This window comes from Mustela erminea, chromosome 14 (genome assembly GCF_009829155.1).
Source record: "Mustela erminea isolate mMusErm1 chromosome 14, mMusErm1.Pri, whole genome shotgun sequence".
NCBI classification, from domain to species: Eukaryota; Metazoa; Chordata; class Mammalia; order Carnivora; family Mustelidae; genus Mustela; species Mustela erminea.
The window spans coordinates 85208713-85221199 of NC_045627.1; the positions used below are offsets into that span (position 1 = coordinate 85208713).

Here is a 12487-nt window from a genome sequence, read left to right on the forward strand (position 1 = left end):
AGGGTTAGGGTGATTGTGATTTCATATATGCATACATTGTGAAAGGGTTTCCTCCATCTAGTTAATTAACACACCCATTGTCTTACATATTTGGTTTATTTATCTGTTTTGGTGAGAACATAAAAGTTTTACTCTGCTAGCAAATTTATGTTACACATTTACCATGGTTTTGACGTTAGGTGTTCAGCTTTATTCATTTTATAGCTTGGGTGTTTTGGTACCCTTTTATCAATCTCTCTTTTCTTCACTACCCCCCACCCCCCCATGCAACCTCTTTTCTACCCTGTTTTTATGAGGGTTTTTTGTGTGTATGGTTTTGTTTGTTTTTGTTTTTTTTTTTAAAGAGCCCTTATGGAAGTGTTACCATGCAGTATTTAATTTGTTTTTCTCTGGCTAATTCCACTTAGCCTAATGCCCTCAGTGTTCACCGGGTTGTTGCAAATGGCAGGATTTCTTTCTTTCACCTGGCTGAGTAACACTCCATTTTACAGCCTCCCCCAGCTTTTCTTTTTTTTAAAATTTATTATTATTTTTTTATAAACATATAATATATTTTTATCCCCAGGGGTACAGGTCTGTGAATCGCCAGGTTTACACACTTCACAGCACTCACCATAGCACATACCCTCCCCAATGTCCATAACCCCACCACCCTCTCCCAACCCCCCTCCCCCCAGCAGCCCTCAGTTGTGACATGAGGAAGTGGAGCCTCACCCATCTTAGATCATCCATTGTCTAGATCTGGGCTGTTGTGAGTAATGCTGCAACACACATAGGAGTTTAGTACCTCTTCATTATCCTGTTTTCATTCCCTTTGGAGGTATGCGCAGATGTGGGATTGCTGGATCGTGATACTTCTGACATTTTGAGGAACCTCCATATTGTTTTCCATGGTGGCTGCACCAGTTTACATTCCACTAACTGTGCACAAGGGTTCCCTTTCCCCACATCCTTGCCAACATTATTATCTCTTATCTTTTTGATAATAGTTATATGTAATTATCGGTCCAAATACTCTTTTTATTGTTTTTAGTTACCAGTTTTGCTAGTGAAGTATAGAAAGGAAATCTTTCATGTTCCATTCATGCACACACATTATACATGCATTTTGTTTTTTTCGTTTTTTTTTTTTTTTTACAAAAAGCCACTTGACAGTCTTCACGGCAAGGAAGGACTTTTTAAAAAAAAATTTTTTTTATTTATTTGAGAGAGCACATAAGTAGTGGGCAGTGGAAGGGGGTAGAATCTCAAGCAGACTCTGTGCCCAGCACCCAGTGTGGGGCTTGATCTCACAACCCTGGAATCATGACCTGAGCTGAAGCCAAGAGTTGGACTGAACCTCCTAGCTGTCCCAGCAAGAGAACTATTTTAGAGGAAGTCACTATTAGATCCTTATATCAAATTTGTTAAGTTATGAGACATAAGAAAATCTTCTAAGTCTGTTTTTTTCTTTGTAGATATTGAAGACTTGCCTTCAACAGTCCAGGAAAAACTATTTGATGAGGTGCTTGATAGAGATGTTCAAAAAGGTAAGTGTGGAATTAATGTGATTTAGTTCAATATCCATACACTCTTTGCTTTTTAAGGCTTAGAGCAGTTCAGTGTATGGTTGACTTGTTTTATTTTTACTTTAATTGAAAATATAAAGTCCTTAGGAGCAGTGTCACATAGTGCTGTTAAAAATGCTCATTCTGTTCATTATATCTTGATAAAACTGGAATAAAATTTTAAGAATGCTCATTCATGGCTCTTAATTGTGGTGGAATAAGGGTATAAAAGTTTTTAAGCCTTGATTTTTTACTACCTGTTCTAGAATGTGTATATTTCCGTGTTAAGCATTCTCAGCAAATAGTAAAGAACTTAAAAGTTGAGAAAATTGGGGCACCTGGGTGGCTCAGGAGGTTAAAGCCTCTGCCTTCGGCTCAGGTCATGATCCCAGGGTCCTGGCATTAAGCCCCACAGAGACTGGGCTCTCTGCTCGGTGGGGAGCCTGCTCCCCACCCCGCCCCCGCTTCCCCCTCTGTCTGCTGTGGTTTCTCTCTCTGTGTCAAATAAATAAAGTCTTTAAAAAAAAAAAAAGTTGAGAAAATTATTCTAGGGCCACAGATGTTTCAACTACTTGGAAGGTTTGTATTCCACTTGATCAGATTTATTTAGTTGTTTAATAGTAAATGAACATCAGCTTAACATCTAGAGAATGGGTTCTTTCTTCCAGTGAATAGTCCTAAATTGCATGAAAATGAACATGTTACTTAAATTCCTTATATAGAGTTAGAAGAAGAATCCCCAATTATAAACTGGTCTTTGGAGTTGGCTACGCGCTTGGACAGTCGGCTGTATGCACTTTGGAACCGGACTGCAGGAGACTGCTTGCTTGATTCCGTGCTCCAGGCTACCTGGGGCATTTACGACAAGGACTCGGTGCTTCGGAAAGCCCTGCATGACAGCCTGCATGACTGTTCACATTGGTGAGCGGCTGTCCTTCCCTGTGGAAAACCGCGTGCTCTTGCCGCATTATTTCCCTGTAGTGTTGGGATACTTGTGTGTGTGTGTGTGTGTGTGTGTGTGTGTGTTGGGATACTTTTTGCCTCTTATGTTTTCTGTGGAAGCTGGAGGGAAAACTGGTTTTTTGCACATTAAGACACTTTAAACATTTTGATAGATTTTGCTAAGCTTTTAAGTAGAAACATTTTAAGTTAAATAGGTCTTTGCTCATATTTTTAAGTATTATGAATTCATGTTTAAGTTGAAATTTAAGATTGTTAGCATTGTATTACGAGATTTCTTTTCTTCCTGAGGCACATAATCTTCAGACCACATTTTACCTTGCAAATTTTGAAATCCACAGTAAAGTTAAAAAAATAATATGTATCTGTGCAACGGACCCCAATATTTCCTGCCTAGTTGTTAATCTGTACCTCCACATATGCTTCATCTCTACATATGTAAACACCTCCCTTTGCCATTTGGTTTAAGTCCCCATGATGCTTTTCCCCTGACAGTATCTCTCTATATCATTGAAGAACAAGGATAGTCTCTTACCTAAGCGAGTCCTTATTACCACATCTGAGAAAATCAGCAAGGACTGTTATCCAGGGTACACATCTTCTATCACATCTTCTAGTTATCTCAGAAATGTCCTTTGTGTAGACAGTTTTCCCTGCTATTTGAAAGTAGAGCATTCCTGGGAATCCTTTTGTTAGCTGAAATGGAGTAAAGCAGAGTGCAGTTACCATCTTGTAGAAGTGAAAATCCTCATTGGGTTTCTTTTTGGCTAGCAAAAACAGGTGCCAAGATAGGTCTTTAGTAAAGGTGAAGGGGTACAAAGCAATCTTTCAGATAGTGGGGGATCCTGTGTGTGTGTGTGTATATATATATATATGTATATTTTTTACCCAGCATCCAACCAAGTATATGACTGGTCTTGACTTACAGTGTTTTCTTGGTTCTGTATATACATTATCTCTGTTACCATAAATGAGAAAAATTGAGGCTGAAAGAAGCTGAGTTAATTAAAATGTGTTTTCTTCCTTTTACACTTAATTGAATGCTTACACAATAATGATAATGGCCTTACTCCAAAAAACTCTGTGTCCCTAGTGCCTCTGTGTAATTTTTCAGCACTTGTGAATTTTTTGGTCAGTATTGAGGGGTTATGTGAAGTCCATTAGAACTTAAACTCCATGAGAATAGAGATTTTGTTGTGTTTCATTGTGGAAGATCTGGTGCCTCCAATAGCCTGACCCAGAGTAAGTACATACTAAGTATCAGTGAGTGTAAATGGAAGCAGTAGCCTCTCTTTTTTGAGAGCTAAAGTATAGATCAAAGCATAATGTAAGACAGGAAGAATTTGAGGTCACCTTAAAAACATTAAAAAGCTCTCTGGCTGGCAAGCCATGATGGTGACGTGACTGGATGTATCATGCACACAGGCGTACCTTGGAGATAGTGTGGGTTCCGTTTCAGACCACTGCAGTAAAGTGATATTGTAGTAAAGTGAAACGAAGGAAACTTTGGCTTCCCAGTGCGTATGAAAGTGTAGTCTGTAGTCAAGTGTGCAACATGAAGTCTTAATGAACTATACATGCCTTAATTTTAAAAATAGTTGATTGATAGGAGACCCTAGCCATCATCTGAGCTTTCAGTGAGTCGTAATCTTTTTGCTGGTGGAGGGTCTTGCCTCAATATTGATGACTGCTGGCGGATCAGGGGATTGTGGCCGTTTCTTAAAATAAGATGACAGCAAAGTTTGCTGCATCAGTTGACTCTTCACAGATGATTTCTCTGTAGCACGTGATGTATGTGTTTGATGGCATTTTACCCAGTCAGAATTCCTTTCAGCATCGGAGTCCGTCCTCTGAAATCCTGCTGCTGCTGCACCAGTCAAGTTTATGTGACCGTCTCAAGCCTTTGTTGGCATTTCACCAGCCTTCACAGCATCTTCACCAGGATTAGAGTCCGTTACAAAAAACCACTTGCTCGTCCATCCCAAGCAAGTCCTCATCTGTTCAAGTTCTGTCGTGAGATCACAGCGCTTCAATCCCATCTCGACGCGCTGCTTCTCATTCTGGCTCTGTTGTTATTCCCACCATAGCTGTGGTGACTTCTTCACTCAGGTCTTGAACCCCTCCAAGTCATCTGTGAGGGTTAGAATCCGCTTTTTCCAGACGCCTGTAGATATTATTTTGACTTCTTTCCATGAATCATAAATGTTCTTAGTTGAATCCAGAATGGTGAATCCTTTCCAGAAGGTTTTCTGTTTCTTTGCCCAGATCCCTCTGTGGAATCCATGTGTGTGGTAGCTAGCTGTGGGCTTACTTGGAATAATGACCTGAAGGGTGAAATTACTCCTTGATCATGGGCTGCAGAATGAGTATTGTGTTAGTAGGCATGAAAATATTCTGGCTGTCTGTCTCCATCTTGGGTGATCAGGTGAACTATCAGTGCTGTCTGTCATTATGTCTTATGACTGTCAGTCATAATTTGAAAGTTTATTTACCTGAGGGGTAAGCATTAGGCATTTAAAATCTTTAGCAAATTACATATATATAAATATATAAAATACTTAGCAAATTACACTCAAAGTGGATGTGCTGTCATCCAGGCTTTGTTGTTCTTCTATAGAGGAGAGTGCATTCAGCATTTTTAAGGGTCCTTTTGGAATGGTCAGTGAGCACTGGCTTCAGCTTAAAGTGTCCAGCTGCATGAGCTCCTTAATAAGGGAGTCATATTGTCCTTTGAAGCCCACACTGACTTCTCTCTGGCTGTGGACAGTCCCAGATGGCATCATCTTCCAGTAGAAGACTCTTTCACCTATGTTGAAAATTTGTTGTTCAGTGTAGCTCTCTGCATTCGTGATCTTCAGCGAGATCTGGAAAACCTGCTGCAGCTCTTGTATCACTTGCTGATGGACCTTGCACTTTGATGTCTGGAGACTGACTGCATCTTTCCTTAAACCTTACAAGCCAACCTCTGCTAGTTTCACATTTCTCTTTGATAGTTTCCTCATTTCTCTGAGCTGTCACAGAATTGAGAATTAGGGCCTTGCTGTGGAAGTGGTTTTGATCCTCCACTTGTGAACACATGGGCTATTTCTAGTCCATTGTTTATACAGTGACAAAACAGTAATGTGGAAATGTAGTGTCTTTGATTGTATCCAGTATTTCGGGTGATTTTGAATGTTTTGGGGTTTTGTTGTTGTTGTTGGTTTTTTTTGGTTTGTTTTTGTTTTTGAACTTGTCAACCAATAGTAGACATTTGAAATTGATTGTTCTCATCATTAGTGTTTTGGTTGAAAACTTGGTGGGTGGTGAATGAAATTGTGTGTGAGATTGTGTTAAATGATGTCTGCTAGCAGAAGGTAGGTATTTTTAATGTGAAAGTTTAGTGCAGACTGGGTAAAATTAATACAGTTGCTGATCTCTTTACTCGAATTGCTTACCGACCACAGTAAATAAATGATAGCAGCATTTATCGAAGGCTTATGTTTTACTGTCTTACTTTTTCAGGTTTTACACACGTTGGAAAGATTGGGAATCATGGTATTCTCAGAGCTTTGGTTTACATTTTTCCTTGAGAGAGGAACAGTGGCAAGAAGACTGGGCATTTATACTCTCTCTTGCTAGTCAGGTAAGAATGCTTTGAGACATGTTGCTTCTGTGAGAATAGTAGGCTACATGCTCTGAACCCCTGGATTTACATGCGTGAACTATGTTGGAGGCATTGGGGTATACATGAAAGAGTGCTTGATTCGGCATCAGGTGACTTTGGTTCTGGCCATGACTGCTGTCTGTCGACTATATGACCAGAGGCAAATCTGCACCACAGGACAGAGGCAGTAACATGTTTCTTACATTAAGTGATTAGAAATTGTCAGAATGAAAGTTGCACTGTGATGATTCCAAGCACTTTTATATACTTTTTTCAGATTGTTCTTCATTTATATTGTCCTCTTAGCAAAGTGGCTTTATGCCTGTTTATCTTTTTTTTTTAAAGATTTTATTTATTTATTTGACAGAGAGAAATTACAAGTACACTGAGAGGCAGGCAGAGAGAGAGAGAGAGGAGGAAGCAGGCTCCCTGCTGAGCAGAGAGCCCGATGCGGGACTCGATCCCAGGACCCTGAGATCATGACCTGAGCCGAAGGCAGTGGCTTAACCCACTGAGCCACCCAGGCGCCCCTATGCCTGTTTATCTATCTACTGGTTAGCTCCTGTTCTGTGTCCTAGAGGGCACTGAACCGAGATCGCCGAGCTGGTGGTGGGCACTGATGCTTTGCTTTTGGGCCCGGAGGGTGAAGTGGTGATGAGTGTGAGGCTCTCTGTCCGTGTAATGTGTGCCAAGGGCAAGGTGCCATGGCCGGCAGGTGGAAGGATTTCTTTAAAATTTACCAGGGAATGAACTTTTAGAAAAATGAATCGTGTAAGGGTTGTTCCTTTTAGACTCTAGCTTTCATACTAGTTTTATTCCGTGAAGCATGGTCAGTATACTGGGCTGTAACGTTCAAATATACACACAACAAACCATCCCTGTTCTTTGCGGAAAGCACCATTATTTACTCGAAGCCTGTAAGTGAAGTACCTTCTGTCACAGTGACTGTTTTACACCTGTGACATGTACGTCCTAAAAATGGGTTGTCACAATCATTATAGAGGGGTGAGAGACCCGTTCAGTATTCTTGCTGTTTATGTTTGTAAGAAATAACAGCTCCTCTTTTTATGCTAGGGTCTTGATCTAACAGGTGACTTAACAAGGAGGCCAATGAGTGACTCCAGTGTCCCTTGCTGTCTGAATCTCTTGTTCCTGGGATCACTGTTTAACCCAATCCATTGGGTTCTTGAGATTGGATAGCGAAGGATCTTGTCTGCATAGAACTTGCAGATTGCTTTTATTATTTCATTGGATGTTGCTGTTTGAAGAATCGCACTCTTCTTTATCTTGACAGTAATTACTACTAATAAAAGCATTGGTCTAGTGTACTGAAGGGGGGAACAGCATTGTGTTTTGCACAGTTGTTTTCCAGGGCAGAAATAAATGTTTTAAAGTGAAATTGCTTTCTGTATTTCATTCCATACAGCCTGGAGCGAGTTTGGAACAGACACACATTTTTGTACTTGCACATATTCTTCGACGACCAATCATAGTTTATGGAGTAAAATATTATAAAAGTTTCCGGGGAGAAACTTTAGGATATACTCGGTTTCAAGGTAAGCCATGTTCAAGGGTATTTTTTATTTTTTTAGATTTTATTTATTTGTCATAGAGAGAGAGAAGAGAGATTGAGAGTGAGCACAGGCAGACAGAGTGGCAGGCAGAGGCAGAGGGAGAAGCAGGCTCCCTGCTGAGCAAGGAGCCCGATGCGGGACTCGATCCCAGGATGCTGGGATCATCACCTGAGCCAAAGACAGCTGCTTAACCAACTGAGCCACCCAGGCATCCCATGTTCAAGGGTATTTTTGAAGTCTCTTGTCACTCCCCATGCGGCCTGCAGCTAGATCCTCATGACCCCGGGGGTTTTCTCTCCTCCCTCCAGGTGTTTATTTGCCTTTGTTGTGGGAACAGAGTTTTTGTTGGAAAAGTCCCATCGCTCTAGGCTATACGAGGGGCCACTTCTCTGCTTTGGTTGCCATGGAGAATGACGGCTACGGCAACCGAGGTGCCGGTGCTAACCTGAACACCGATGACGACGTCACCGTCACGTTTCTGCCTCTGGTGGACAGCGAGAGGAAGTTACTCCACGTGCACTTTCTTTCTGCCCAGGAGGTAAGAGGCGGGCGCTCCTGTGAACCTCCTGAAATAGTCCTGCTGCCTGGACCTGGACCCGGCCGCCGCCGTGTCCTTGCTGCCACCGTGGCCTTCTCCGCACAGCCAGCCCCACTGCTGTGTCTGGCGCCGGCACTCGGCTTGTCCTGTGGACACGGTCCTTCAGACCGTGGCACGTCCCTTTCCCCGAGTTGCTCTGTAGGTCGTGGGGTGCACATGCAGCAGGGACGGGAAGAGGACCGTCCCTGCCCTGAGGCAGGGAGGGGTGCTGAGGAGAAGACTGGAAAGATGGGGGTTGGGGGGCAGGGGACTCGTGATGGCTGTCGGGCCGTAATGGGAGGCGTCTGAGGCAGTGACTCCTGAAATGAGCTCCGCGGGAGGAGAGAGTCTAGCAGCCCGTGGGGGGAGGGTACTGCACGATCTCCCTGCGGTTTGCGGGGAAACGGGGTTGAGGGGCTCCGCGGTGGCAGAGGGCTTGCCAGCAGCCTTTTAAAGCTTGTTTTAGACGTTGGGCAAGCTGGGAAGCCTGTGGCCAGTTTGTTCAGTAGAGGAGCACTGGCTGCTTGTTGTGGAGACTCCAGACAAGATGCCTGGAGCAGTGGTGGGGGCGGGGGCGAGGGAGGTGTAGACCAGGCAGGGGCAGTGAGGCTGTGGAGAAAGAACACTCTCCGAAAACCCGTATTCTTAAGAAATTACTGGGCTTTTATTTAATATACTAGAAATTATAAAACTTCTACCATCAAGACATGAATTAGTAGAACATAATTTTTATAACTTCATTCTGTAAATAGTTTACTGAATAAACTTACCTTGTCATGTGTTTGAAGCTGAGAATTTTTTTCTAGCCTTTTCTTGGCCAAGATCAGTTTATTAGGTAACACTTGGTTTTTCCTGTACTTTCAAACAAATTAACCCATTAGTAGGTGGTTTCTCCCCCCGTGAGATTTTCCTTTGAATTTTCCCATAGACATTTTTCTATTTAACCATAGGAGAATGGGTTTTATCATAAAATTGATGAGAGGCTGAAACTATGTGAAAAGTTTGTTGCTTTGACCTTTTCATTAGTAATCCTGTCAGCTATGTTTTCATTAAACTTCCTAGCAGGTCTCTGATCTGTGGTATTATTTCCCCTTTTCTTTACATTCCTCTAAAAGCTAGGTAATGAGGAACAGCAAGAGAAACTGCTCAGGGAGTGGCTGGACTGCTGTGTGACCGAAGGGGGTGTGCTGGTAGCCATGCAGAAGAGTTCTCGGCGGCGGAACCACCCCTTGGTCACGCAGATGGTGGAGAAATGGCTTGACCGCTACCGACAGATCCGGCCTTGTACGTCCCTGTCAGATGGAGAGGAAGATGAAGATGATGAAGATGAATGAAAAAAAAAAAAAAAATCAAAGAGCAAAAGACCAGGGTATCAGCTCTGTGGTGACCCCAAAGCTGGTGTGGTGCATGCTCCAAGCAGAGCGCAAGGCATGGAAGGAACCAGATCTGGCAGGATCTGCCCAGAAGGGCTTTTCTAATCCACACCCATGGAGATGACGCATCTGCTGTGTGAGGAGACAACTTTGTTTGGACTACAGTTTGTTTAAAAAAAAAAAAAAAAGGAAAAAGAGCCCCCCCCCTTAATTTTATTAAGACAGAACTTTTTTCCTTTCAAATTGTAAATCTGTCTATAAATGTAACGCATGTGGTTGTGTAAGAAGTTGTGTAATAGGACAGGTTGTACCAGCATCTTCGTATTACTGAGAAGTTGTTTCCCTGCACGGGCACCTCCGAAAGCACATGGCAGATGACTCTTTGTTCCTTTGAGATACTCTTTTTGAAGTAGAACCTGGCTTTCTACTTCCATCTTAAGAGATCCACTTTACGTTGAGTCTCATTAGAGCTCATTAAAGATTTGGAAACTTTTTGTACAAATTATCCACAGCCAAATATAAAAATAAAAATAAGCTTTTATTTTAATTTAGTTCCTGTCGTGCCCAATAAAACGAAGTCAGATCTTCAAGGAACAAACTGCAAGGAGAGTAGGATTGTGTGAGCGGACTTCACACGCACGTCATTCCCTTGTTTCAGAAAGGGTTTGGTTTCTATCATTTCGTCTTTTTTTTAAGCTTCTGTACACCCCTTTTCAGTATTTAGGTATTTATTTGTTTGGAAGAGTGCCCTCAAAATGAGGGTAGTTCTCCCAGAGTCTGGGTGGCAGTCTCTCGGGGAGTCGCCACTCCCTGGATCCAAGTTAGGGAAGGGCCTGGGGAATGGGCCCGCTTGTCACTAGATGAACTGCGGGAGATTTGCGCACTTGATTCGGTTGACAATGTTCTTCTCCCAAATGGCCGTGCAGAGGCTCTTTGGATTCTTGCTTTATCATCAGCTCTGCTTTAAGCAAATCGTGTTAGAAAGGCATGCCTTTGCTCGGGCTAAGTGGGAACAGTTAAGCATAGAATAAAGATTGAAAAATGCAGTAAGGTGGAAATGCATTGTAAAATGAATTTCTCAGAGTAGTCTGAGAATTTTTGCATGTTGGTTAATTGTGGCCATTCTTATTTAAAAGTTTAAACTATAATCTTAGATAGAAATCTTTTTATAAAAAGTATTATTTGACCACTTCAGGTATATGTTCAGTACTGGGTAAAAATTTCAGACCTATCTCAGGAACACACACAAGACTTAGTGTCCTGATAAGCACTTTGTAGATTCTTGATGTGGCAAGGAGTTTGGAAAGCAGCCCCGTGCGCGCACACATGCATGCAGTTTCTTCCCTTTGATGAAAAGGCTGTGAAAAACCTTTAAATATTTGCTTCTTGTTTTCTTCTAAGTTCTGTTTAGGTGGTGTTTTAAATGTGCGCAACCTCTGACTCGATGCTGGAAAACTAAAGAGAGAAAAGCACCCATGAGATGTCCTGTCTTTAGTTCCTGCTCCCCTCTCAGAGCAGTGCAGAGGGAGTCCAAGATGAAAGGATCACTTGTGCTGTATGCTAAAACTTGCAGGAAACTTCTCTTGATTCCATAGAAATGAGTTTTGGTGTAATAATGGTAAATGTTACTGTTCTAAGTGGCTAGGTTTCCCTACAAATTGACTCTGGTTGGCTTTTGTTTTGGTCAGTAATTAAGTTTTTAGAAGGCTATCGTTCTGACTAAGCATAGCATCTCTATAAATTTTTCTCCATACATTGGAAGAATTTTTTAGTGGGCACAGATCCTATTGTAGTTGCTGTTAAGCAAAACTACCCTCCCAATTGAAGAAGCCAAAGAGAAACGTTTGAGAGAAGCATCTAGTCACTATGGTCTACACCGCAGTCAATGCTGTCCAGAAAGCACAGTAGTTAGCCTGTGTGTGGTGGTCTGCCGAGTGGGGTTTCCCCCAGGTGCCTCCTTATTTATTTATTTATGATCAGTGAACCTGACCACACCTAGTTTAAGGGGTACAGCATTCTTCCCTGTGGGAAAGGTAGAGCATTGCATTTCCTAGGCTCCAGACAGGGATGGGGCTCTAAATGGTTTTCATAGCAGATTGGCTGCTAATGGCCAAAATGTTGGTGAATCAGTGCTATGTTAAGCTCTTGAACTATTAAACAGCCATATTTGTTGTCCCGAGATAGAGTACACAGTCCTTTTCTCCAAGATGAGGTCTTGGTTGACTCTGGACAGTAATACCTTACCTGTATGGATTTAACTTTATGGTTCTTTTTTAGGGAGAATACAGTGTGGTGTTTTCTGTTCTAATTAAACAAAACCTAGGTGTACCATGGATTTGAACTGGCTTTTTTGTTTTTGATTCTAGGCTCACCGTGTTTCAGACTTCATCCGTGTTATGGGAACACTGCTTTCTTTAGGCAGTTGGGGAATCTCCTTTTTGTGCATTTGCTGTCATGCCCTCATTGAGAACATCCTGGTTACAAGTGACAAGGATGTTCAGCTCCTGTTCCCTTTCCTGGAGTGATGGGTCAATCAGTAACCATGTGCTCTGTCTCTATCCACAGGAGGTTGTTTTACTGTAATTTTTCTGGGAGGGTTGGGATAGGACCACCACCTTCAAATGAGTGAGGAGGTCGATGTTTGAGGACCGACCCCATCACAGCCCCCCCCCTCCTTTCTTCATGGGAAGGGGGAGGGAGAAAGTGATAGGGAGTTGGGTACCTGGCATTGGACCTGATGGATGGCTTGATACTTGTGGATACCACTAGTGTGAAGGAGTTTAATGCTATTCATGAAGGAAAATCCTTTACAT

General features: G+C 42.3%; 1 protein-coding gene across 5 annotated transcripts in view; it reads left to right on the forward strand.

The window, feature by feature from the left end:
• Positions 1-10221, forward strand: part of ZRANB1 (zinc finger RANBP2-type containing 1) — a 56167-nt gene extending 45946 nt beyond the window's left edge. For 4 of the 5 annotated variants that reach the window (XM_032312445.1, XM_032312446.1, XM_032312444.1 and 1 more), the window contains 6 exons: positions 1458-1529; positions 2270-2468; positions 6009-6129; positions 7577-7706; positions 8033-8262; positions 9417-10221. In XM_032312445.1, the coding sequence (XP_032168336.1) occupies positions 1458-1529; positions 2270-2468; positions 6009-6129; positions 7577-7706; positions 8033-8262; positions 9417-9635 (971 nt within the window). In that variant the 3' untranslated portion in view covers positions 9636-10221. The remainder of the gene's footprint in view (positions 1-1457; positions 1530-2269; positions 2469-6008; positions 6130-7576; positions 7707-8032; positions 8263-9416) is intronic. The other variant, XM_032312447.1, reaches the window with a different exon arrangement.
• The last annotated feature ends 2266 nt before the right edge of the window (positions 10222-12487 follow it).